The sequence below is a fragment of the Hippoglossus stenolepis genome, chromosome 3 (genome assembly GCF_022539355.2).
Source record: "Hippoglossus stenolepis isolate QCI-W04-F060 chromosome 3, HSTE1.2, whole genome shotgun sequence".
NCBI lineage: Eukaryota > Metazoa > Chordata > Actinopteri > Pleuronectiformes > Pleuronectidae > Hippoglossus > Hippoglossus stenolepis.
Genome location: NC_061485.1, coordinates 16,066,703 through 16,088,658, shown reverse-complemented (window position 1 = coordinate 16,088,658; position 21,956 = coordinate 16,066,703). Strand labels below are relative to the sequence as shown.

Sequence of the window (21,956 nt, the reverse complement as noted above, 5' to 3'; positions counted from 1 at the left end):
GATAAGTGAAGCAGAATTAAAAACTGAGGACAGCTTTACTTAATGAAAATCAAAGCTGAGATATGAGCTCGAAGCTTCAAGTGGGGTCAGAGGTCAACAGATAGGGATCTGCACCATCTCTGAGAGAGCAGGCATGCTAGCTGCCCTGAGAGGCTACAGAGTCAAGTGTTCATAGTGATACCACTTAGCTCAGTAGCTAAATCCTGCTGAAATGCGATTGCTGCTCATTGGTTCCTTCTTTGAGAGCCTACAGTTTATTTGTTGATGTAGGTGTCTCTGATTGAAAGGGCAGCCGCATTCAATTTTTATCATCTGGGCTCGTGCCACAGGGAGAAACCATTTACTGTTTTCAGGCATGAACTCGCCGGGAAATTGGAACTTGACATTTCCCAGAGTTTCACATATGAGGAACGTAGCAGGAGGTTGGGTCAGATGCTTTCTCAACAACAGGAACATTTCCAGAACATTCAGGCAAGCGGTGGTGCCTGAGTAGTAAACTTAAACTTCTTAACCTCTTCAGATACTTTATGTTCATACGTCTGATCCCAAATGTATCTGCTCCAGGTTTGATTCTGTTATCAAAAGATTTTTTTCAATAATTTGAGTTAATTGCGTGTTTTTTTCATCACGCTAAAAGTTACTCTGCTATGAACAGGATCTATTATGTTATGACCGAAAGCTCTCGAATCTTGTTGTCTTTCCAGGTTGACATCTTCGTTGCTGTCTTCTACATGTGTGGCTCCTCTTTTTCATTCCGAAATATTTGTGTTCTTCCAGTTTTCGCGTCTGTGGCATGTTGAAATTACATGCCGACACACTTGCTGTGAATTTTCCATAAAGTTCCTGTCGTATTCTCATATGGGCTCGCTCTGACATTTTTTACATTTTACATGGGAGCGGGCAGGAAAATTACTTGGACATTTGCGTTCTCAAAACTGCCCCTATGGACAACAGGAAAATGGTGCACTTCAGTGCAAGTCTAAAAGCAGCTATACCCAGGTTCATTTTGCCAATGTTACACCACACTATCAGCGATACGTCTTGTCTGTGTCGCACAAGTTCCAGCGAGCAGGAAGGGCCTCACATGTCACATTTCCATCTGCCCCCTCTCCTCTACAATAACTACTTTTCCACCACTCTCTGCTTCCTAGTCAGCTGCAAAATTACAGATTACAGATTTGCTTACAGTCAAGAGAGGGAAGTGGATGCCTGGAGAGAAGAAAGATTGAGGGAGAGTGGCAAAAGATGGGAAGGAGAGAGTAATGGCTGTACAGAGACCTGAGAAAGTCAAAAAGGAATCTCGGGCCATCAGAAGTTTGAGCATAAGCAGAAATACATTGAATGACAGTAAGGAGAGATGAGAAATGGCATATGGTAATTTAGGCTCATGCGCCTCAGACGTCCCATGAGAGCCTTTTAATAGGGTGGAGGCATAGTGACACTCAGGTGGCCCTTGCTCATCACTGCCATAATGAAGAGAATATGCTAATAGCTGACTCATCTGCTGGAGGAAAAATTTAAGAAAGCAAACAACACTGTCGCCGCTGTTTATGTTCATGATGGAGACGGTCAGGAGAGGAGACAAAGTGTTGAAGAGGCAGAGAGAGTGAGAGAGGAGCTGTTGCATTATATTAGCAATAAGATTTAGACAGTTAATGTGCAACTAACCTCAGAGCCCATTGGCGATAGTCTAATGATGAATTTGCCTCTGGGGGCAACGACCAATATTTTGGGGCTACCGGTAAAGTTGAAATCTTAGTCAAGGCTCCATCCAGTCACCATTCAACATTCACTGTTTACAACAATTCTCAACACAAACAGTAATACTTTGTCTAAGTGTTTACGGTGCAGACGACATTTTCACAAATCTCTATTAATTGCCGTCTGTATTTGATTGTTTAAGGACGAGCAACCAAAGCCTGCTCAAACACGATTGGTCAAACTAGAAACCAGAAAGCTTCTGTCTGGCCCCAAATCTTTTCCCTCAATATGCTGAATCTTGAGATCAATGCATGGCGAATGGCTCTCGGACTTTCAATTCACAGTTGTAATGATCTCCTCAGATCTTAAACAGTTTTTGAAACTCATCATTAAGCACAAATATTCCATGCATAAAAATCAGATAATAAAGTCAGTAAAATGGACGTGATGGAGTATAACACCCGTTTCTAATTGAAAGTGCTTTGAGCACATCCAGAGCCCAAATGCTTGGATCAATAGACTGAATAAATGCTTCAACTCGCACAACTTTGAGAGCTTAAACGAAAGACTCAGAGGACAGAGAAAACTCCTGATGCCCCGTCAACACTCTCAAACTCCAGGAGATGAAATAGATAAACCTTGGGGTCAAAGCATTGAGGGGAATGTGCTGTGAACAGCACACACAAGCTTTAAAGTAATCCTGCACTTCTTTTTTTTGTCCTCACAGAAAAGTGTGTATTGATGAACAAGTATATATATATATATATATATATACCTCAAAAGGACCCACACAATGGCTCCTGTGTTTTACTTGATGAGCAAAATGTGTGAGCAAGTGATACGGATCATATGCTAATATGGCTGAGGGGGTAAAAGTGAGATTGAGCACATTTCTAGCATGTTTCATTGCTATAGCAACAGCCTTTGTACTTGTGGAGGGAAGTGGGTGGCAGGAGAAAAAAAATAGCAAGAGTGAGAAGAGTGATGGAGAGAGAGAGAGAGAGAGAGAGAGAGAGAGAGAGAGAGAGAGAGAGAGAGAGACTTTGGCGCGCTCCTCTCTCTTGGTTCCACCAATCAAGCTCTCTGCCAACCCCAAGACCCGGGGGCTTTAAACAGTCAAGGTCACTGAAGAGGAAAAATGAACAACTCCTGAACGTGTTCCTTCATATACCCTGCATCCGAGAGAGGGGATGAAGAGCAGTTCTGGCTCACACAGATAGAGGGAGCCACCATTGTACTCAGAGCGTGTTCATGATTGTCCTCCGCAAGACCCACTACTTACCAACAGAAGGCTGAGAGAGGCTTGGCAATACCCTTGAAGGGTCATGGATGAAAAAGAGGGGGATTTAATCCTTATTGTTCTTCATTTGGCAGGCTAACACTTTCAGTTTTATAGAAAGAACAATATAACCTGATATATTATCTATCTTTTCATATTTGACAATATCAGATTTACAGCTCTGAACATGCCTCGTTTTGTATGCAAAGACTCATAATCGCAATAATATTCTGCCCCGAGTTCAACGTTTATTCCCGGCAGTGCTGCTTTTATGGTGGGAATTACAACAAAATGGATATGGCCTATATCTCAGTGCATGCATGGACGCAGTGAGTCGGGCACTTAGTCCATATTAAATTACAATTCAGTTGTATCCCACATTCAAACGCACATTAGCATAGGTCCGTGAAGGACAACCTTGAGTCACGGAATCAGAGTGTGTCTCTGTGTCAGTGTATTTAGCAAGAGAGCCCCCAGGAGCCCCCAATGTAGCAGAGTGAATATCAAATTAGATTAGGTTAATAAAGCTCCCCCGTCTCATAAAGACGCAAGTTTTGCAGTCTGTCTTTTGCATATGAGCACCCCCCCTCCCCTCACACACACTTACAGCCACTGTCCTCATATGTCCTTTCAAAGACGTGCAGGACTGCTCTAAAAGGCTTTGGTGCCTTGTGTAAAGCTGACTGGTTATGGCTACTGAAATCAGTGACGGCTGCTATTTTTAGGATGGGCAATATATCTCTAACACACGAGTCATGATGAAAAACACACACACACACACACAGCAGACAAGAGGAATTGAGCAGACTGAGGATAAACCAGGCGACAGAGTTTGTAAGAAACATGTGAATTCATACATGTCTTTAGGAACAAGGAGATATATATTTCCATGTTATGTTTGGAATCAGCGTTCATCAAGTTCATCAGATGGTTCATTACATGAGTCGGTCTGGATGATGAAGCGACAGTGCTCTACATCCTACACAGGTACTGTAAGACTCCATGCTGTGGTACCACAGGGTGCTGATGTTTTGTAATGAAGCGTTCAAGTGTATTTATTCCCAAAACAGAATCTATTTATAGAGAGGCTTAACTGTCTCTAAAGTAATATATCTAATTTCGCAATATCGAGCTGCAATTACAGTACTGGATAAAACTATTATGTACTTAGAGTCCGGCATTGTTTTCCATGGAAAATCTAAATGTACAATAGTAAGGGAAATATTGTGCGTTATTCCAATACATTTATGAGGAAACAAAATCAGATCAGAACTTTAACCAAAAATACATGACCAGCTTAAAAAAATATTTAGCATTGTTAAAAATCACACTATCCGCATATATAAAATATTCAAAAGAATAATATGTATGTTAACATAACACTTTGAGCCGTGTCATTCTGTGCTTTTCTTCTCAATAGCTAAAGTTAGCAGGTAAATTATTCCGATTTTTCTTCCACTGCTGGTTACAGCATCCAGTTTTCATCCAGTTTAACAGTTTGGGTACGGTCCTCTCCACTTAGCATGACAACAATGCACACAAAGAAGAACTGGAAAAGACCTGAATCCTGTCACACTTAGATGAATGGGAAATACCAACCAGGCCACTTCGCCCATAATCAGGGGCCATTATCACTAATGCTCCTGTGGCTGAAGGACAACAAACCCCTGCAGCCAGGTTCTACGATCTGGTGGAGAGCCATCCCAGAGGATTGAAGACTGGTGGTTGATACAATTTATAGTTTAATTTAATCTTTAACCAAATTCAACACGGAGAACCTGAATATAAAACAACACCAGCCTTCAAATAAAGTACCAGTATTATTTCAAAAATCAGTAGTGTGAGTAGTGGTAGTTTAGTGTGACACTGCAGCAGTTTGCACTGGGGCCTGTCTTTGCTCATCACCTGAGCCATTTGAGGCCTTTCTCCTCTGTTTATCGTTACATCCACAGACACTGTCAGCGCATCGTGATCCTGTCCACAACACAGTGTGCATGATTTGTTAAAGCTGTCATGGAGGCACCCAGCACAATAAGGTGCTGACTGAGCTACCTTTCTGAAATGAAGTCAGGTGGAGGAAGAGGAGGAAAGTTGCCGAGGAAGCTGTTTGAGGCCTGTTGACGTGTGATGAAGTGGATATGGAGTCAGTGTGTGTCCCACCAGGGGAAATCAGGTGGGGGCAGAGAGCATAGAAAAACCCAAGGGAGGAGGACTCATGACCAACAAGCAGAAAATCCTCTCATTAATAGAATCTGCAGATGAAATTAGAACATCTATATCAGTCACGCACGTACAAACGCACGTACCCACACTGGACAGTACCTTATCTCCTCATCTTCTCCATTAACCCCTTATGTCATGATTTCCATAAGTTGGAATATCCCATTCTTTGTAAGCACTTAAAGATCATATCAAGAAAGATTATCAAATAATCTAAATAAATCGGAGACATTATCGTTACTTCTCATTGTCATAATCAAACAGACTTGGCCGGCTTCAAAAGCACCATGTGCAGAACACAGAACACACCAGCTACATTTTTATTAAAACATTTGGTTTATTAGAAATGCTTATTAAAAAGTTTCATAATACTAAAGAGACAAAATGATTTGCACCACACAAACACACGCTTCCATCTCCAATTAACAGTATAAAAATACATTTTAAAATAGCACCTTTTCTCTGGCAGGTAAACATGCAGTCATGGTCAGATATGCAACTTCCCCCCAAATAATAATCCATTATGTACAAAGACAGCCTAAGAATATTGTGCTTGATTCTTCATATTTAATACAAATGATAAAACTATATCCAGCGTAATAACCCAGTATAGTTGTGCTTGAATAGTTGTAATTGTGTGGAGAAGTGAGGGGAGTTATTTCTGACATTAGAGGTTCTGAAGTTCAAGTTTCTGCCCTGAATTGTTCTATCTGAGTCTATCTGATAAGAACAGAATAGTAGAACTTCAAACTCTGTTGTGTGTGTGATGCTGTGGAGGGAAGTTAGGTGGTTCTGCTCGAGGTTACTTCCTGTTAAAAGATTCATTTTTTCGCCAAATTAAAGACGCGTCATTGTGGGAACTGTTAAGTTTCTCTAAAATTTTTAGGGTCTTCACATACTATGTAAAGTGCCTTGAGATAATGTTTGTTGTGATTTGATAAGATTGAATTGTATAAAATATTAAGTTATTAATATATTTATTGTCAGCAGGATTACACAAAGACTACTGAACAGATTTCTACTGAACTTGGTGGAAGGAGTTTATAAGCATCTTCAATAGTGTCTAAACAAATATTGAGATATGCATTTAAGGTTCTTGTTCTTTAAATAACGTTTCTTTTTTTAACCTTGTGGAAATGTTATAAATCATTTTTATTTAAATCTTTTTGGTTCTGAATCAACTCTGCATGAATTCATCATTTAATCTGTGTTTTTTCATTCCTTACTGCAATTCTCATTTATACAACTGGGCTTTGTCGCTAGAGCCATTAGCTAACCTAACTGACTGAAATCTTTGTTTTTATTTAATGAGGGAAAAACACACACAACTCAGCCCACGTTGCTACAGTAAATATAATAATTACAATAAACACAACATCCTTATTAACAACCAGTTCGATAAGTTCATGGAAGGTGCAGCTTGTCATTTAATATAATTTCCTGTTTGGTGTATTTCATTAAGTGTAGCTTAAGTGTCTACTTGTGTTCCTCTTTGCTAAAACAGCTTTCATGGGTTTGACTGCAATTATGGTTACTTTAGACTTTCTCCTTCCTTCCCGACACATTCATTCAGGCAACAGCTCTGAACATCATGATTACAAAGACGGCAACACAGCTGAGTCATAGCAAGTTGAATTCTAATTAGTAGTATCTTTCAGCGTTAATGGAGATCTGAGCATCAGCCACTTTATTAGGGATTTTTTTAAGGTGACAAGAAGCACTGAAGGAGAAAAGGGCCCAGATTGTTGCAGCTTTTGTCAATGACTCAGATCATCAGGTCACAAACTGTACACAAGAAACAAATAAATACCAAACAATGGAAGACTGAGTTCAGATTTACAAGGTTACGTCTTTGGTTTCATTTAAGCGGGAAGGAGAGGGTGGAAACAGAGATATTCATTTATTGTTTTACCAAATTCTAGTTTTTATTATTGCAATGGATGGTCGTGTTTAACTTTCTTTCACATGTTTGTTGTGGGTTTTTACTTTTACTTTACTGTGTTTTAATGGGGTCGCCTGTTTCTGGCCTGGTTATTTTGGGGTCAAATTGGGAACCCATGATTTAAACACCTAATGACTGAATAACACAACAAACTCGAGCCTCAAAGATGAGCACCATGAAATTTACCAAACTGGTTTTTACTAAAGAAACATTGTATTAAAGTGTAAAAGGTGAGTCAGGTGATCAGTCTTCTCCATGTCTGCAGGCACATGTGCAACATGAAACTAAAGCAATGAAGTATGTCAATACTGTGCTATGGGTTAATCAGGGATTCTGAACAAATTATAATATTCAGTGTGCAAATATTAAAAATCTTTTACAACTACACAAAAAACCTAATAAACACTGTTTTGCATAGTTTCGAGAAAATAAACTGAGGAGGCTTTCTGGTATCTCCTCTCAACCCAGGGTGAAGTTTGGTTGGGTTTAAAGAAACAATAAATAAACAAAAACAAATCTTGACCATTGGCATTGGACAATATAATGATCTATAAAAGACATATAAAGCTATATAAACATTCCTGTGGCTGAGGGAGAAGTGGCCACAATCACCGTGCTGTCTTCAAGGGATGAGGATCACCTGCACAACACATCCTTTGTTAGAATGCATACATTCAGTACCTCACAAAAACTAGAGTGAGTGAGTCAGAGTGTGAGTGTGTGTGTGTGTGTTTGTGTGTGTTCACCTTCAGCCTCCCCAAGGCAGGCCTGTTCGCAGTCCTCCAGCTCGAGGAAGCGGTTGTCGTTTCCTTCACAGCCGCTGTAGATGAAGGGCCTGCAGGCCTGAGTCTTATGGTTAAAGTACCAGCGCAGAGTGTATCTTCCACAGTTCCCCTCATCCATGGGCAGCTGACATAGTTCTGCTGGAGCTGCACAACACACACACACGTAAAAAGTGTGCACACCCAGACACTAAAAGGTATGCACAACGAGGAGAGGGAAAGCCAGGCAAAAATGAGCAGAGAAGCATTAAGAAGCAGAAGGGGACCAAAGACAAGCACTCATAACCACTAAGATCAAAACTCAATCAAAACCAACCTCTTTATCAATTTTAAATGCAAAGGAAGACATCAGCAGTGAAAGATTGCTTGTAGTATATTTTACTGGAAGCAAATATGCCTCTAAAGCCTCTAATTGGGTCCAGACTTTCTCCGAGGTTTTCCCGTCACACATGAACAAGGCAGCAGGAGATTCTCTGTTCAGACGCGTTCACAACAACCCCTCTGCAGCAGGCAGAGGAAGGACGCAATGTATTGATTCCGCTGCAGAGATCACGTGTTTTTGTTTACAGCACCTCGACACCGGCGTCAGCTCTTATCACCAAAAGCTGTCTTGACATCTTATGTGTCTTCTACCTGTTTGGCTCCACTTTTCCATCCTCAGATAATTGAATTAGTCCCTTTTCTTTCATTTTTGCATCTGTTGTGTGTCCGCTCCGTCGGGGTGAATCCTCCAGAGAATCTCCTGCTGTGTTTTCACATCAGCTCCTTCAGACATTCTCCGGAGTTACTGGCCGGAGAAAGTCCAGAGAAAGTCTGGAGCCTCTCACTCGGATGTTTGCGTTGTCACATACAGCCCCTCTAGAGAATATCAGGAGTTCAGTGCCTGTCTGAAAGCAGCTTAAATCAACAGCAGGGCAGCCTGAGACACACAGACAGGGCCAGACACCAGGCGGGCAGAGATCAGCCATAATTCCATCCCGAACCGAGATGACGGCACATGAGCTGATTTACCTTCCCCTTTGACTGTCCTCTTGGCCCTGACTGATTTGGACTGTTTGACTGGTTTCTGACCAGCAGCTGCTGCTGTTCGCTGAATGTCAGCACTGGCTGATTTGTTTGGTTCAACTTTGACTGTATTCTCTGATTCCTTTTTGACAGCCTCACCTGTCGACACACACACACACACACACACACACACACACACACACACACACACACACACACACACACACACACACACACACACACACACACACACACACACACACACACACACACACACACACACACACAGCAAACAGTGTAGACACATTCAGCAGAAACATACAAAAGAGAACGAAACATTAATGTGATGATACAGTCAGAAACCGATGCTGTAATGTCACAGACTCAGGGTACTGCGTGTGCTTGTAGCCGGCTGTGTGAGAAATATACAACACGTTTTCATAATGTCATGAAATGAGCACAAAGTGAAACACAGACACTAATTAGCAGACATGCTCTTCCAGCACAAATTGGATAATGAGCAGATTGAATAAACCAAATACAATTTGACACGCCATCCTGTTTACCACGTGGAACAGATATGTTGATAGAGTGTAAGTTTATTTGGTTAATGTTAGGGTCATTGTGAGCTGAGTAAAATCATTGAGTTAAAAAGGGACATTAAAGTATTTCTCTACCTATTTCTTTGTCTCATATTCTGTCTATTGTGGGCGGCTGTGGCTCAAGAGGTAGAGAGGTAGCTCAGGGTGTTGGAAAGTGCTACTTCACTGCATGATGACATTGGACATAGCATGAAACACACAGTACCATCGCTCTGATTGGCAGAGGGTGTGAAGTAGAGCAGTTCATCCATGGGGTCGTCGTAGGCCTCGATGGAGTAAACGTGCTCGTAGTCCGGGTCGTTGGTATTCACCACCACACGCAGCTCACGACCTGAAAGGAGAGCAGCGCCACACGGGTCAGAGATCCTTCACCTCAACCTGCCAACCGCCAAGCTTCAGACAGAGGGAAGGATCCCGAACCACGTCAACACAAGAAGCTCCAAAATACTACAACAGCCAGTTAAATAGAGGCAAGAGTAAACCCTCATATCTGGGTTTGTCTGTGTTTAACCACAAATGGAGTACTCTGTTTTCTTGTAGAGAAAATCACCCAGTATTCAGAGTATCTCCAGCACCACCAGCATAATCCTGTTTGTAAGAGACACAGACAGACAGAGCGAGTCCGACAAGCAGAGCGACGGACGGACACACTCACCCTCCTCACCCTTTCGGGCCAGTTGTTGCTCGGGTGCAGGCCGAGCCCTGACCGGGGGTTTTGACCGAGGGTCCGGGCCTGAACCTGAGAGAGCCAGAAAAGGACAAGGAGGAGTGAACGGGGACACCAAGGGGGTGGAGACAGAACTCGGGGAGAGAGGGAGACCAGGTGAGTGTTACACAGGAGGGAGAAGAGGGAGGTCGGAAAGGCAAAAAAGGAAGCATGGAACATCCTGAAGGTAAGACCTTTGGACACGTGAGCCAACAACAGCCCCAAATGCACCACAAAAATCATTCCCCCATTCCAACACTGAAACATACACCCCCGCTAAAAGGAATTACAACGTTTTTGCAAGACTGGCCAACATGAGGTGATCTTCCAAAAACTGGTCGTAATCCTTTAAGGACTCAAGCTGCTGCTTTATGGACTTGTGTCGCACTCGAGACAAACAATTTTTGACTTGAGTCCAAGTCAAATCAGTGCTGATTCAGCTGAAGACAGAAAAAACATTACTGTACATCCTCATTATGAAACATGCAGAAATTTCACGAGTAATCATCAGAGACAAATCATTGTTTTGGTCTCATCCTCAGTAACGCTGCATATTTGTGAGCAACCTGCCTCATCATCATTGATGTAATGACTGATCTAACTGTTGCTTCATCACACTGATGTGGTCTTACATTGGTTTACGTTATTTCAAATGTCAGGGAGAGTTCACATTCATTTACATATTCAATTTCTATCTCCGCCAAGGAACTTGTTTTCACCCCAGTCTGTTAGTTTGCAGGATCATGCAACAGATTTCCGACGGAATTGGCAGAATGATGGAACATGGGCCAAGAAAGAACATTTGTTCCCATGGAATAATTGATGGATCTCGATGAAAAAAACAGGAAGCAGATATTTCTGAGCGTGTGCAATTCAGTGCATATGGATTAAATGTAAGGGGACTGTTGGACCTTGGCGGAGGTATGAGCTCTACTCTAGTTGTGAAAATATTTAATTGAATCAAGCCTGTTGGTCAGTTTAGGATTTATATACAACATGCTCTACAGTGAGAGGCTATTATCTTAGTCAGAACATTGCATCCATGCAAATAAAAATGTTTCTGTTAATATAAACTATAAACTATTAATGAATTAATTAAATTATGACTTGACAAAGACTTTAAATACTGAGACATGACTGTAAATTGCAACAAATTAAAAAAGACAGAATTATCATTACACAGCAGCAGATATTTAAATTTTCAGCTTGTATTGATATTATTCAGGATTCGTTTGAAAAAGAACCAGGTCTGGGAGTGTGTTTGTTGTGTTCTGCCGTTCAAACAAACGCAAACAGACACGAATTCCCTTGATTGTTTTTTGTGTGCATTTGTGTGTTTAACTGATTTGCAAAACGAGGGCAAATGCACTTCCGTCTTTTTGAAAATGTTATAATAAATGAGAGCGACAGACTCTGCAGCAGCATATGTGATACAGTATGCCGCTGTGACTCATGCTAAATCACAGCCCTTCTGTCCACATTCCACTCCGCTGCTGCAGTCGAACGGCTCACTCACCTCCGCACGCTGAGAATCAGACAGATGGACAGGGAGGAAGCAGAAAGAGAGGGAAGAATAAAGGTCAGTTTTAAATGACATGTCATCGCTGTACTTCTCTACACATTTTTAGAGTGACATCGAGTTGAGCTAAGGCTGTGACTCATATGCTGTGATTACCATCTGAAGTTCAACGTGGGGACAACACAGAAATTAGCGATGCAGGCTGCGTAGAAAAGACTCACCACAGTGCTGACTCATCTCGGACCGAACATAATCTCTGATCTCATGCTCCTGAATTCAAAATAAAAGAGGGAAACATGACAAAAGTACAACCCCAACATCGACTCGTGTGTGTGTGTGTGTGTCTATGTGTGTGTGTGTGTGTGTGAGGGTAACAGTGTCTTTGAGCCCCAAGGCAAGGATCAAGCACTGACCGTCATGCCTGGCTCTCCGGTGTCTCCCTTGACTCCATCTGGGCCCATCTCTCCCTGCAACAAAGACAGGTATCAGCACACACGCGACCCACAGAGAGGCTTGTAGCACATTACTTCATTAAACTGAGACCAGATGCAACTCAAGAACTAAATGCAAAGTCAAAGTGAATAGTTAAATCTGAAATAGTGACTCCTAAAGACACATACAAAAATGTGCCACTTCAGGCTTAATGACAAGCAGCTTTAACAATATGTGGTTGTCATTTTAAATAACTAGTTTTCGGTGCATACAAATGTAACTGTCAGAGCGACGAAGCCCTTTGCTGAGGGGATCACGAGAGCGAGGAAACCCAGCCTCCCTGAGAGAACTGTCTGCGTTTGGCACGTCGTGAAATGAGTAACTCAGTGCTGTCACTGTGTGATGGTTCTAAGATAGTTTTGTAATAGAAATCTCCTGACCTCAGCACTAGATTCCTTCCTGAGACGATGGAAACAACCATCATACAGAAGGAGACAATGTGGCACTAACCTGCTCTCCTCTTTCCCCCGAGATACCTGGGATACCGCGTGGACCCACCAAGGATGGACCGAGAGGCCCTCTCTCTCCCTGACACACAAAAACAACAACATTTTTGTTGTTTTTGAACACAAGGTTTTCACACAACAACAACCACCACAATAAAGTTCCATGCATATATAGTGTCTGGAAATAAAATGAAAATGAAGTGTTAGTCTCCAACTTAATTTCTTTCCAAAGACTTTTGTACTTAATGCAGTTGTGTTACATACACAGCAATTATGTCTTAAATATACTAGTTCTAAGTACTATGTACTAACTTAATTGTTTCTACTCAGCACATCCATTTTCCATTTCTCTTACATATTGTATCATTATATATTTACAGTGTTTTTTTCATTTATCTTTGCTAATGTTTTAATCTTGCGGCTGCTGCAGGAGGACTCAAACCTCCGTAATGCATGGATTATTATAAATTGCTGAAATAAGGCATATATATAGGAACTGATATCTATGAGTGTGTGAAATTTGATGCAGCGTGATTGAATCTACGGGGACTGTTGGCCTTTGGTGGAAGTATGCGCTCTACTGAGTACCATTCTAATTTGAGCTACTTTTTCCATCCCACTGCATAAGAAGAACATACTGTACGCTCTGCCTGCTTTTCATAATGTACAACAGAAGAATACTGGTTTCGTTCAGTAATAGATTTAGACTGAATCCAATATGTCAGACAAAAGATGCATTGATCAGAAAGAGTGAAAGCAAAGGTCCTGCTCTCCTGTCACCTACTGTCTTCAATCAAAACCTTCAGACAGGTGAAGAAGAAAGACGAGAACAAGCTAAAGGAGATAAAAAGGGCTGTATTCGGTTTATATCAGTCTCATCAGCCTTTAATGTCAAAGCTTTTTATGTTGCCACTGGGCCTCTCAGACACCTCTGACAGCTGCTATTTTGTGCCATCACTTAGTGAAATAATTCATACTTTTTTCCTTCTACATACTGTACTGTTCTTCACTGGATCCCCATTAAATCTGTGCTTATAACTGATGCTGCATCCATTTACTGATGTAACAAGCGATTGTTGAAATGTCACTATGTCCTATTCTATGTTCCCATCACCCCGACCCACATAGAGAAAACTGGACCAGAGTGTAGAAATAAGCCATCATCAAACCACAGTGTGAATATTTACCTTCTGTCCCTGGAGCCCCTCAGGGCCTTTAGCACCAGCCGGTCCCTGAGACCCAGTCATGCCGGGGGCCCCGTCCACTCCTCTGGGACCAGGAGGGCCAGGCACACCAGGCACTCCCTACATGAAGCACAGAGACGGTTAATTACATATCTCTAAAGCTTTTTTCAGACATGCACTGAAGTGCCAACATTTTCATGAAATTTGTTCTTCTTTTTTTTGAGAAGGCAAAGTCTGAGTCAGTTGGTCTGAACGTTTTTTCTGGACCCCCCCCTCCCCCCAATGTGAGATTACAGCAGGAAAATGTCTCACAGTGAGCGAGTCGGTGTGTGCCAGGGGCAAAACTGAAAAACTGAATAAATTAATAAAATTAAAATAATACAAATATGTCAGGGTGAAAAAAAGGAGCCATTCACGTAGATGCAGATGGAGAGACAACTACATTGAAGAGCTTTTTACTGATGAGGGCCGACACCGGTGTTGATGTACCGTAAATCAAAATTGTGATTTCCGCAGTGGAATTAATACCTCTTGTCCTGCCTCCTGCATGATCTACCCAGTCGTCACCCCTCACCTGAACACTAATGTGTTGAGAGACTCATTTTTCTGGACAGATTTTATGTACAACTCAGGTTTACTGTGATTGTGAGGATGAGTGATGCTGCAGAATCTGAAGACTACGAACAGAGTATAGTGTGATTTTCATGAGGTTACTTTTAGACCTGAATGAAAACAGTGCCAGAGAAGTGTAAATTACAAACTCACCCTTTCACCTTTCTCTCCCTGAGTTCCTTTGGGTCCCGCAAGCCCATCAAACCCACGATCTCCCTACAAAGACAAAGAAAAGTAGTCATACTTCACTCTGAGAGGAAGTTGTTGCACTAATACATTTATTATAATAGAGTGCATACCTTGGGGCCCACTAGTCCTTCTTTTCCGGGGCTCCCAGAGGCCCCAGAGGGTCCGACTTCCCCCTGGAAAACGCAGAGAGCAGAGACTGATGACAACCAATCTTTAAAAGTCACATAAAGACATATGACACACCACATGATGCATTTTTTTCCTACAGATTATGAGTCATACCTGTTCACCTTTTCTTCCTGGTAAGCCCGATCTTCCATGAATACCAGCATCCCCCTGAGCACATACACATTCATACATTTAGTTTTACTTACCACGCCATATGTGACTCATACAAGTCTGACTCACTGCATTTATTCACTCGCAGGCCTCATATACCAGCAGTTAACACTATATGTGAAACATGCTTCTGTTTATAAGATATTATAAAAGAATAAAAATCCCACGGTTTTATTCAAAGCTGTTTCTTGTCCTCTTCCTACAATGTACCATTTTTCTGTCAGTCTCAATCTCACCTTATCTCCTTTGGGTCCATCGCCACCACAAGCCCCCTTGGGTCCTCGGTCACCCTGGAAACATATAAGTGTATCACTGACAGAAATCTGTGTTTCAGAAAACAGACTGGTGAGTCACAAAGAGACAAAATGCATTAAACCATCAGAGAGCACATCCATACATCCATACTCTGACCCACCACACAGGCTGGATCACGTGCACAAGAACGTGCACTTCTACATACAGAGAAACACATTTAGCATAAAAGCTCCCAACAACAGCGGGTATGATGCAGAGGTAGCTGCTGTCACGCTCCTGAATATCTTCAAATTTCGACAGTGAACTCACGTACAGGACACTTTGATACAGCTTTAATGTTATAGTTCATAAAAATTTACTGTAGAGTAACGATAAAGAGCATGAGCATGGGGAAGGAAATATCCTTCACTCCCATTCTGCATGTTATACTTCATAACACCTAAATATTACATACATAAAGTTTACAATTCTGCCTCGTGTTTCAATAGTGGAGATTAAAAATAGTTTTATAGATGGGGTGTGAAGATTCGAACCATATTCATGTCCTTGTACCAACTACAGCCGAGTTTTGACCAAAAGTAGCTTGAACTTTATGTCCCAGGAGATTTATAAAAGATTTCTGCACATTGTGTTCACTTGGGTCCAAAGTCCAGCAGAGATTAAGAAAACAAGCTTGAGATGTGAGAAACCGACAGCTACAACAAGCTGTTTCGATGTCCACCAGGTGGTAGTAATACGAAAGACTATACAATAATGATGTCCCTTTATTAGAATTTACAATTAATTCATATTTTTTTACAGGTGCAGTCCACAGACTGTGTATAAAGACCGACGTTGACAAATCCCCAAATGTGAATAATGTCGGTCGGTTTCTGTGATTTTAGGTAGTTTTTATACTGATGTATGTCCCAGTGTTTATGTTTCAGGTAAATTTGGTTTTAATTCGTTATTTGATGCTATAAAAACAAGGTGAAACATCTTGATTGACAACTGAGATTGACTCCTGATTGGTCAAGCATATGAATATATATATATATATAACGTTGGTTACAGTCATATCGACAGAACCTCGCTAGCACAGCGCCAGGCCCCGGTCGCTATTGCGCAGACTCTGACTTCAAATGCGTAAGATGGCAACTTTCATATCTGGGATATTTTAGCTTCATTTCTTGATAGTGGGAGGAGGTGGAGACACGTCATCCAGCTTTATATACAATCTATGAAACAGGCAGTTAACTTACCAGGATAACAAAATCCATCAACCACTACATTGTAAAATGTTATATCTTATTTGTTTTATCTTTCCAAAAAGAAATGAGGAGTAAAAATGACAATTCACCACTTTATGGCTGGTTGCCAGTAAACCAGTGAAGTCTCGGTAAAGTTACTGCTCCAAGATGTAGCCCTGTACTTATCCTCATGCAAAACAGTGGATTGTAGTTTTTATACTTAATACTATTATATTTGAGTTCATCATTAATCTTTGGACAGAGCCATGCTAGTCATCTTCCCCCTGTTTTTATACAGAGCTAATGTAACTGGAAGAATTTTAACAATGTGCCATTTTAAAGATGCTGCGACTATTTATAATTATATGGGTGCTGTTCGTGTGCTTTGTATGTATATGCTTGTGTGTGACTGGCTGTATAATATTTGTATTATGTTTATCACATTGAGATTATCTGATGAAATAAAGTTTATGATAATAATAACAATAATAATTAAAACACTAGCCTGCCTCCTTTCCTCTGAATCATCTCCCACATCTTTGACTGGTTCAGTGATTCAAACAGAATTCTAATGAAATGGGAATTCAGTCTCACGCTGAGTAAACCCTCATTTCAGACATTAATGAACGATGTTGAGGTGAAAGCAAATCTTTTGTCTAATAGAATTTGTATTAATCCTTTGCAATGGTATACATTTTATGCTGTTGTTGGTTTTGTCTTCACCACCCTGTGAAAAATACACCAAGGTTGAAACCACACAGAATGAACACACACTGCCTCACAAACAGTGACAATACCTTCACTCCTCTCATTCCTATGATACCAAGCTCTCCCTTGTCGCCCTTGTGTCCTGACAGTCCATCTTTTCCTGATAAACCCTGAAAGAGAAGAAAGAACACGTCTTAACACCACAGAGAGAAACCCACATAAGGAAATGAAGAAGTTGTGTTTTGTTGGAAGCAAAAGCACAGACCGATTCACCGGGTACTCCGGGCTGACCGGCTTCTCCCTGCAGCGAGAAAACAGAATTACAGTAATTAAAGCAGTGACACTATTACCTGCTCCGACGACGCACTGACTGGCTTCGCGGTTAATTATGATACTGATTTTAATCACAGCTAAATGCACAGTGTCACTTGCCTTCTGTCCACCAGGGCCACGTGCACCTTGGAACCCAGTGGAGCCTCTCTCTCCTGGTTCTCCCCTCAGACCCTGATGTTAAATACACACATACAGACAACTATATATATTAACTATTCATAATATCAACACAGGGACATTTGATCTATCTGCAGGTTTTGGTTACTGCAGTGTCACAGTATGCTGCCTAAATGTTGTCCTGCTTTCCTGCTTCATTAGAATCAATGCCTCAGACTGCTTGGCCTTCAGATTCACAATATAAATTATTTTATATCATAAACTCCTATATTCAATTAAATACAGTAAATCAAATTGAAAACAAGTTTGATAATTATTAAATAAATATTTACTTTATTAGAAGAAAAATAAAGTAACACTTTTTAAAAAATAATCTTTTTATTTTGGACGACTAGTTGAACAAAACAATCAAAGTGAAGATGACATTTTGTGCTCCTGGAAACTCACGTCTACATTTTTCACTATTTTCAGTTATTACCTCACCAAACAATTAGTTTATTTCTCTGAAAAACAATTAACAGATAATTCAAGTATGAAAACTATCACCTCTGTTACAATAAGACAAAAAATTATTTACCTGTTGTCCTGGAGGTCCTTCTTGACCCTTCACCCCCTTTTCTCCCTGCACACCTTTGGGTCCCCTGTCACCCTAAAGTGAAAACCAAACATGTAAGAATAAAAAATGTCATTTTACTATAATAAACAAATGCTTGACACATCTGTGTGTTCACTGACTGTTTCGCCTTTGTTGCCCTTTTCTCCATTAGGTCCTCCCACGAGCACAGTGTCCCCCTGTGAGGAAACATACAGCTGTTAACATTCTCTTACTAAAGCCAAAGGCGAAACACACAATGTTTCGTCTTGTTGCTTTTTTCTGAAGCTGCTTCACTTCTAGTATCACAGTTTATAAGATCTGCCAAGGAGGTCATTTTCACACATCTGGTTGTTGGTTAAATTTTTTGTTTATCTGTCAGCAGGATAATGTAAAAAGTTGAAATGTCCATCCGTCCATCCGTCCATCCATCCCTCCACTTATTAGTTGGGGCCTGTTTGAGGTGAGCTGAAGGTCGCCAGCGTATCACAGAACCAACATACAAGACACAACAACCATTCATACTCACATTCACCCATACGGACCAATTTAAAAGTACTGAACTGATATGCATCCAAATTGATGGAGGGAGGTTGTTTGTCAGAAATTTCTCAGGAGGAAATGTACAATCCTGTGCAGGTTATCAAACTGCTACAACAGATATGTGAACAATTGTTTAGCCTTGGTGGAACTATATGCTCTACTGAGAGCCACTTAGTATAACATTGTGTTTACTCCTATTTCTCCTCCTCACAATACAGTAAATATCTTGAAATAGCTCTTTAACAAAACAGCCACTTCCAACAATATAGTTCCCTCTGTCTCCATTTTGAGTCACTGTTGGATTTAGCAAAACTAAAATGCCACTCATACCTCTGCCAAGGCCTAATGGTCACCTTCAATTAAAACAAGCATTATAGCTAAGTAGTTGCAGGTTTCTACCAAACAGCGGTTGGAAAAAGCCTACAGCCCAATGAAATCACATTTAAATCCACTAGATCCTGATTTTATATGGTTCCACATGATATTGCACACACTCCTGGATATTAACCTCCTAAATATGTCTGATTTTAATTAAATCACAATTCAAACATAATTCTATGAGAAATCAAAAAAAAACAAAAATAACCCCACAACTCTCTGGAGTGAAAAAAAAGCAACAGAAAGTGAAAGAAAGTGGTTCCACCCCCTGATCAGGATTTGCACCAACATTGAATGGGTTCTTTCCTGACCCATAACACATCCTTCCCTCAAGATTCATGCTAATCCGTCCTGTGGCTTTTGTGTATGCTGCTGACAAACAGCAGACAAACACATGCAAATGAAAACATAATCTCCTTGGCAGAGGTAATAAACAAAGAGAGAGAAGAGTGAGCAGTAGTGGAGCTTATTCGATATTAAATTGTCCACACCTTCTCTCCTTTGTCACCTTGAAGTCCGCCGTCTCCCTGAAATAAAAAAGATTGACAGCACGTCAATATGCTTCACTGCAATAGAAGAGCAGAAGACGAAGCTACAGCTACTTAAAACACGAGGACAATTGCAGTGAGAAAAGAACTGATGGTATTTACCTTCTCTCCACGAATTCCACGAGTCCCTGGGAGACCCTGATGAACACACAGACACACACATGCTTCAGGGCTACACAATAATAATGATACAAATAATAATAATAAAATTCATCATCATCATAAAGACCATGCACGTTTCTACACCTAAGCAAGTTTTCATGAAAATATCTCAGTGATCTCAGATCTCAGGTATCTCAGTGATCTCAGGTAGACACTCCTGTTGACATTGCTTTGAAATATTGTATTGCAACACTAGAAGGGAAGACTGTTATAATTATCAGTATAGTCAGTTAATTGTCTAAGAAAAGCAATGTCCTTGGAAAATAATAGCTCCTCCATAATAACCACATGGGAAAAAACAATCCTATACAGCTGTTTTTCCCTCTATGCTTCCATGTAGACGGTCTCCTGACGGATTGGGCATTTTAAAAGCAGAACCCTGAAGCAGATCCTGAAAGCTTGACACGTGTCTGTCTGTCGATATCTGTCGTGTTCCTGAGTGATGGATTGAAAGGAAAACATTTGCTATTTACAGATGAGCCTCTTTCCCCGTCCACGCCAGCTCGTCCCTCCTCGCCCTACAGCAATGACAAACAAAGAAGACATACAACCACGTCACTCTTAGTTTCCATCCTCCAGAGGCCAGTTCATATTAGATCACAATTTTCAGTGATATTACAGAGCGACCGATGACTTACTCGGGGGCCTGGACCTCCTCTCTCTCCTCTGGGACCAGGCATGCCAACGCCAACTCCCCCCTGGCAACAAAAATGATATGAATACCCTTAAAAGAAAAAAATCCATTAACATTTACGCAGTTAAACAGATATATTTGTCTGCTTGAGTAGTCACCTTGTCACCTTTCTCCCCGTTGGTACCAGCAGAGCCCTGGAAAACACGATATTGATTGTATAAAAATAAATAAAATAAATAACATTTGTTGTCTTCGCTCTCATCCCCTCTCTGACAGATTACTTGATTAAAAACGAGATTTTTTTATTTGTTTATTTAATTGATCTTTTGAAAATAAAAAATCTTTTAAACAGCTGTATGTCAAGGTTCTTGGTAAGAATAATTAAATGAATAAATAAAGGAATAAAATAAAAAAATGTGGTTTTAAATAGTAGAGTGCCCAAATTTCATTGCTTTTTTATTGATGAAATAACTAGAATTACTAAACTTACTATACTGGAAACAATATGCCTCAACCAACAAGTCTCCAAAAATTTACAAAATATGTAAGTTACTCAGAGAAATTTTACAAGAACTGTAAGAGAGATTAAACTACATGAAGACTATCCTTAGAAAACTGCCTAGAAGCATTCATCAAAAGATGCACAAAAGTCCGGTCTATAGACAGTAACTTCTGTCTGAACACTGTGGAATAAAACCAGGATGTAAACTCACTGCTTGTCCAGCAGGTCCAGATGGACCAGGAGGTCCGACATTTCCAGCACGGCCTCCAAAACCTTGGAGACCCTGAATGAAATGAAAGTCATTAGTTGAAAATGACACCAAAGAAGTTCAGGTTAAAAGAGTATTGTGTGATCAGCAGCTCCACAAACCCTCTCCCCTGGTGGTCCTGGAGGTCCTGATTGTCCACTTTCTCCTCTCAGGCCTGCCAGTCCCGCGGTACCAGACTTTCCCAGTGGTCCTGGGGGACCAGCTGGACCAGGAAGACCTGGATCCCCCTGAAATATACATTTAGATTTTTTTAACCACAGTAACTAATTAGAGAGCAAAATACCTAAATTATCCTCTGCTGCACCACATGCTGTTACTCACTTTTAGACCTTGAGGCCCGTCCCGACCCGGAGGACCTGCCAGACCGATGCCCTTCTCTCCCTGCAACACAAATTTCATAACTGTTACATTGATTCGGTTTCATTTCACGGAAAATAATAAAACATAAAGCAAAAGCTCACCTTATCTCCTTTTGATCCAGGAGATCCCTGTGCGCCCTGCATAAAAAGAAGATTTTATGTTTTTGGATTTTTTAAACCGACATCAATAACATATTTTTGAAAATAAAATGTTAATTGATTGTAAATAATAATAACAAAATGCAGAGCTTTGTATTTATTTGAATGGTCTGTCCAAATATCACTTTGACATTCATTATACTGCTGGTGC

The 21,956-nt window shown here is 40.8% G+C and overlaps 1 protein-coding gene across 1 annotated transcript in view; it reads right to left on the bottom strand.

Moving 5' to 3' along the window:
• Window positions 1–5,525: 5,525 nt before the first annotated feature.
• The window catches only part of col7a1 (collagen, type VII, alpha 1), a 67,122-nt gene continuing 50,691 nt past the window's right edge, over window positions 5,526–21,956 (bottom strand). The window contains exons 93-120 of the mRNA XM_035152655.2: window positions 21,749–21,784; window positions 21,609–21,668; window positions 21,389–21,514; window positions 21,231–21,302; window positions 20,676–20,711; window positions 20,522–20,581; window positions 20,357–20,401; window positions 19,824–19,859; window positions 19,665–19,700; window positions 18,396–18,452; window positions 18,238–18,309; window positions 17,643–17,714; window positions 17,476–17,511; window positions 17,300–17,380; window positions 15,255–15,308; window positions 14,962–15,015; window positions 14,790–14,852; window positions 14,644–14,706; window positions 13,882–13,998; window positions 12,699–12,776; window positions 12,170–12,223; window positions 11,978–12,026; window positions 11,754–11,762; window positions 10,187–10,270; window positions 9,737–9,862; window positions 8,936–9,088; window positions 7,889–8,071; window positions 5,526–7,782 (exon numbers count right to left, since the gene is read on the bottom strand). Coding sequence (XP_035008546.2) covers window positions 7,751–7,782; window positions 7,889–8,071; window positions 8,936–9,088; window positions 9,737–9,862; window positions 10,187–10,270; window positions 11,754–11,762; window positions 11,978–12,026; window positions 12,170–12,223; window positions 12,699–12,776; window positions 13,882–13,998; window positions 14,644–14,706; window positions 14,790–14,852; window positions 14,962–15,015; window positions 15,255–15,308; window positions 17,300–17,380; window positions 17,476–17,511; window positions 17,643–17,714; window positions 18,238–18,309; window positions 18,396–18,452; window positions 19,665–19,700; window positions 19,824–19,859; window positions 20,357–20,401; window positions 20,522–20,581; window positions 20,676–20,711; window positions 21,231–21,302; window positions 21,389–21,514; window positions 21,609–21,668; window positions 21,749–21,784 — 1,944 coding nt within the window. The 3' untranslated portion in view covers window positions 5,526–7,750. The remainder of the gene's footprint in view (window positions 7,783–7,888; window positions 8,072–8,935; window positions 9,089–9,736; window positions 9,863–10,186; window positions 10,271–11,753; window positions 11,763–11,977; window positions 12,027–12,169; window positions 12,224–12,698; window positions 12,777–13,881; window positions 13,999–14,643; window positions 14,707–14,789; window positions 14,853–14,961; window positions 15,016–15,254; window positions 15,309–17,299; window positions 17,381–17,475; window positions 17,512–17,642; window positions 17,715–18,237; window positions 18,310–18,395; window positions 18,453–19,664; window positions 19,701–19,823; window positions 19,860–20,356; window positions 20,402–20,521; window positions 20,582–20,675; window positions 20,712–21,230; window positions 21,303–21,388; window positions 21,515–21,608; window positions 21,669–21,748; window positions 21,785–21,956) is intronic.